Raw genomic sequence first — 4,414 nt, forward strand, 5'->3', positions numbered from 1 at the left:
TGCAGCCGAGGAAGAGGATGGCAAAGGTGACGGCGAGGCAGAGCACCAGGACCACGGCGATCTGGGCGGCCTCGCTCACCCCCGTGTCCTCGCGGGTAGTGTTCATGTCCCCCTCCTCCTCCTCTTCCTCCCGGGAGCCGAGTGTGGCGGTGACAGACGGGGAGGGTTTAAGTGATGTCAAGGGCCGTCTTATCCCTCCCTCCCGTGGCCCCCCTGACGCTCGCTGGCGCTGGGTGCCCCCCCGGCCAGGGGCAGCAGCTTTGCTCCGCCCTGGAGGGGTGCAGAGTCTCACAAGGAAGGGGGACTCACCCCAGCTCTCTCCCTAGGTGCCTTGGGAGGCAGCTGGGGCTGCCCAACTGCCCGTCCTGCCTCTCCCCACTGCAGCCACTCAGCCCCACGGCACTGGGGTGCAGTGGGGACCCCCAGCTCAGCCCCATGGCTCAGGGGATCCCCAGCTGAGCTCCACAGCACGGCAGTCCCCAACTGAGCCCCATGGTATGAGCGTGCAGTGGGGACCCCCAGCTCAACCCCTTGGTTCTGGATGTGATGGGAGCACCAGCTCAGCCTCAGCATCCACGTCTCCCCTCCCATGGCCCCCACAGCTACGCATGACCACACTCCATGTGTAAGCAGAAACACTTTATTTCTGGGGCAGCTCTGGGCCCCCAGGGACAGGGGTGACACTGGGGGAGAGGTGGTGATAAGGGACACGGCCAGCACTGTCTGTGTGGCACCAAGTGTGCTGCAGAGGGGTGAGGTTCAGGTGTCACCCCCAGCACCCTCTGCCAGGCCCCAGCACCACGCGGAGCTGGTGCCACACGTGCCCTGAGGACTCACCCCGGTCATCAGCCAGGCTGGAGCCACTGAGCCAGTTCTCCAGGATGGACAAACCCCACGGCATAAACCAAGGAGCAGCAACCCCAAATTACAGGCTAGGCCAAGCCAAGCCAAGCTCCTCCCAGAGGCTTTCTGGAGGTGAAGGAGGGGATCCAAGCAGAGTCACTGTCCCGAAAGTGCCACAGCCCACGGTGACCCTGCCTGGGTGATACCAGCCCTACAGCGCCAGCGTGTCCTTGATGAGCCGGCGCATGGTGGTGGTGACTGAGGTGCCCAGGGAGTCCGTGATCTGGTAGGAGATCTTGTACAGGTAGGGCTGCACGTCCTTCAGGCTGGTGTCAAACACATTGTCCACCTCGGACTGGGTGGGCATCTTGGGCAGGTACTCGTGGCGGTTCATCACCTCCACGATGTTGATGATCTTCTCGCAGAGCTTCTCACCCACCTTCTCACGGCAGATCTGCCGCTCCTGCTCGTTTGCCAGGTTCACCACGTTCACCTTGATGGTCCAGAGCTCCCAGGGGATACACTCGTCCGAGAAGGGCCACCGTGACTTCTTCTTCTGGTAGAACTCCAGGGAGATCTGCCCCATGCCGTCGGAGCCAGAGCCGCGCAGCGCATCCTGCGTGACAGCACGTGGTTCATGGGGGAACAGGGACTGACTGACACCTCCTTGGGCACATCCCACTGGGTTTTACAGAATCACAGAATATCCTGAGTTGGAAGAGACCCCTAAGGATCATCCAGTCAAACTGCTGGCCCTGCACAGGACACCCCAACAATCCCACCCTGTGACTGGGTGTAACTCCTTGAGCTCTGGCAGCCTTGGGGCCGTGACCAAATCCTGGGGAGCTGTTCCAGTGCCCAATCACCCTCTGGGGGAAGAACCTTTTCCCAATATCCAGCCTACCCCTTCCCTGACACAGCTCTACCCGTTCCCTCAGGTCCTGCCACTGTCCCAGGCAGCAGAGATCGGAGCCACCTTAGGGATGAAGCTGATGAGTCTCCTCAGTCTCCTCCAGCTGAACAGATCTAATGCCCTCAGCTGCTCCTTGTGTGGCTTCCTCTTAACGCCTTTTATGCTTCCATTTTCATCCCTTTTGGTCCCCCCTCACCTTGAACTCCCCGACAGCCTTGCGCAGGGCCCGGTCGAGCTCCTCGGAGGAGACACGGACGTAGGCGAAGTCGATGAAGTCGCAGTCCACGTCCTGGGTGCCCACGGTGCCGATGGAGTAGGTGCCCTCCTTCTTGTAGTGGAACTTGCCGGTGCTGCGGTGCAGCAGGATGGTGTGCAGCACGGCCAGCATGGCCTCCTCCACCTGCCGCCCCTCCACCGACACCTCCAGCACCTCGGCGCGGCAGTTCATGGCAGGGGCGCTGCTGGAGGGGGCACAGCAGCGGCTGCTGAGGGGACAGGAGGGTGGGCAGGGGGGTTTCAGGTTTCAGCCTGGCTTGGGTGACAGCCCCTCTGCCAACCCCCTGTATGCTGGTGTCCCCCACAGAGACGTGGTGCTGCTCTCTTGGTAATCCACAGGGACCCAGATCTCCTGATTTGAGTCCCCTGTGTGCCACAAGGATCCAGGCACCTTTACTGTAGACCCCCCACAGCCCCACAGAAACCCAGCTGTGTTGGTTTAAGTCCCTCGTGTCCCACAGACCCTCCCAAACACCTCGCAGAAGCTCAGGGGGGTCCAGGTCTGGGTGTCCCACAGGGATCCAGGTGTCCCAGGTCGGGCGGGACCCCTCCACAAGGACCCAAATATCCCGCTCTGGTCTCCTCATGCCCCGGGGGGGTCCCAGTGCGTGCCCGCCACCTCACAAGGATCCCGCGGTCCCAGTACAGGCCCCGCAGTGTCCCACAGGGACCCAGATGTCCTGCCCTGAGCCTCTAACAACGCAGAGAAACCCAGATCTCCTGACCTGGTCCCCTCAAACCTCAGGGAGGTGTCCCAGACTGACTCCTCCGCCAGCAGGGACGCCGAGAGTCCTGGTACGGGCTCCGCAATACCGCAGAGGGACCCAGACGTCCTGGCCAGGTCCCCTCAGGGATCCAACACCGCAGAGGGACCCGGGTGTCCCGGGACGGGCCCACCCCCACCTCACAGGGGTCCGGGGAGTCCCGGCTGGGCCCCCCCAATACACCACACAGGTCCAGACATCCCGGCCCGACCCCACCTCAGTCTCCCACGGAGCTCCCCAGGCTCCCCCCAGGCTCGAGGCCCCGGATCCCCCTCGGTCGCTGGGTCCCCTCACGCCCGGCCCCGGACCCCACTCACCGCCCGGGCCCGACCATCTGACGGCGCGGAGGAGGGAAGTGGATCATCCCATCTGCGCGGGGGGTCAGGACACACCCCCGGCCACCGGAGCGGCCCTTCCGCCCATCACCTCTGGGTTTCATCACTCTGAACTTCATTCCGGTAACATTTTGCCCTTTCGGTGCCGTTCCCGGCCGCGGGGCGCCCTCGGCAGTGGAATCACCGTTGCGAGTCCGCGGATTCCCCTCTCCCCGGCTTGGTTCGTTCCCAAGAGACCATAGAGCTACAAAGGCGCAGGCCAGAGCGGCTCAGCGGCTCCAGGGCGCCCCCTGTGCTGGAGGCTCCGCGGCGGGCGGGCCCGTGTCCCCCCCTGACCCTGCGGGGACAAGGCGACAACGCGGGGGACACGCGTGGGGAGTGGGGACACGGGCCACAGGGGACATAAGGGACACAAGGATATGGGACAGCAGGGCCCTGGGGAAATAAGGAAGGGGGCGCACAGCCCCCTTGACAGATGGACACAAGGGACAGCGTGACACTGGGATATGGGGACACGGGACGCAGAGGATCCTGCATAAAGGGACATGAAGAGTAGGGGGACCAAGGGACAGTGAGATGGCCGGATATGGGATATGGATGGACATGGGAGACGCGTGGATATGGGGACACAGGGCACAGGGTGTAGTGGAAGCAAGGACGTGGGGACTTGGGGACACAGGAATGGGGGGTGGATGGACATGGGGACACAGGTGATGGGGACATGTGGATTTGGGGCACTGATGGAACGTGCTGCCATGGGGACACATGGCTTGGTGTGAGCAGCAGCAGGAATGTGGCCGTGGTGTGTCACCGTGTGGGGAGCCAGGCACACACCGAGCCAGCCGTGTCTGTGCTGTGTCTGTACCGTGTCCGTGCCATGTCTGTACCGTGTCTGTCTGTACTGTGTCTGTACCGTGTCTGTACCGTGTCTGTACCATGTCTGTACCGTGTCTGTACCGTGTCTGTACCATGTCTGTGCCGTGTCTGTGCTGTGTCTGTGCCGTGTCTGTGCCGTGTCTGTATTGTGTCTGTACCGTGTCTGTCTGTACCGTGTCTGTCTGTACCGTGTCTGTGCCGTGTCTGTACCGTGTCTGTGCCGTGTCCGTGCCGTGTCTGTACCGTGTCTGTACCGTGTCTATGCCGTGTCTGTACCGTGTCTGTCTGTACCGTGTCTGTACCGTGTCTGTGCCGTGTCTGTCTGTACCGTGTCTGTACCGTGTCTGTGCCGTGTCCGTACCGTGTCTGTACCGTGTCTGTCTGTACCGTGTCTGTACCGTGTCTGT

General features: G+C 62.7%; 1 protein-coding gene across 3 annotated transcripts; it reads right to left on the reverse strand.

The window, feature by feature from the left end:
- Positions 1 to 624: 624 nt before the first annotated feature.
- On the reverse strand, positions 625 to 3,372 carry ATG101 (autophagy related 101). Of its 3 annotated transcripts, none has more exons than XM_015615647.3 (3): positions 3,114 to 3,372; positions 1,953 to 2,238; positions 625 to 1,459 (listed from the first exon to the last, which is right to left on the reverse strand). In XM_015615647.3, exons 1-3 carry the CDS (start codon positions 3,248 to 3,250, stop codon positions 1,055 to 1,057), a joined length of 828 nt encoding a protein of 275 aa, XP_015471133.1. In that variant the 5' UTR covers positions 3,251 to 3,372; the 3' UTR covers positions 625 to 1,054. The 3 variants fall into 3 exon arrangements, with proteins under 3 accessions (XP_015471133.1, XP_015471131.1, XP_015471134.1); XM_015615645.3 differs by having other exon boundaries at positions 1,953 to 2,241; XM_015615648.3 differs by lacking the exon at positions 3,114 to 3,372 and adding an exon at positions 2,758 to 2,995 and having other exon boundaries at positions 1,953 to 2,241.
- Positions 3,373 to 4,414: the final 1,042 nt, after the last annotated feature.

This window comes from Parus major, unplaced genomic scaffold (assembly GCF_001522545.3).
Source record: "Parus major isolate Abel unplaced genomic scaffold, Parus_major1.1 Scaffold220, whole genome shotgun sequence".
Lineage (NCBI taxonomy): Eukaryota > Metazoa > Chordata > Aves > Passeriformes > Paridae > Parus > Parus major.

What these genes read in the sequence shown, in the direction of transcription:
- ATG101 (XM_015615645.3), bottom strand. Translation starts at nt 3,250, where the DNA reads ATGAAGTTCAGAGTGATGAAACCCAGAGGTGATGGGCGGAAGGGCCGC. An exon ending in CAGATGGTCGGGCCCGGGCG is followed by an intron (nt 2,242 to 3,113) that starts GTGAGTGGGGTC and finishes CTGTCCCCTCAG; the next exon opens with CAGCCGCTGCTGTGCCCCCT. An exon ending in AGGCTGTCGGGGAGTTCAAG is followed by an intron (nt 1,460 to 1,952) that starts GTGAGGGGGGAC and finishes GCTGTCACGCAG; the next exon opens with GATGCGCTGCGCGGCTCTGG.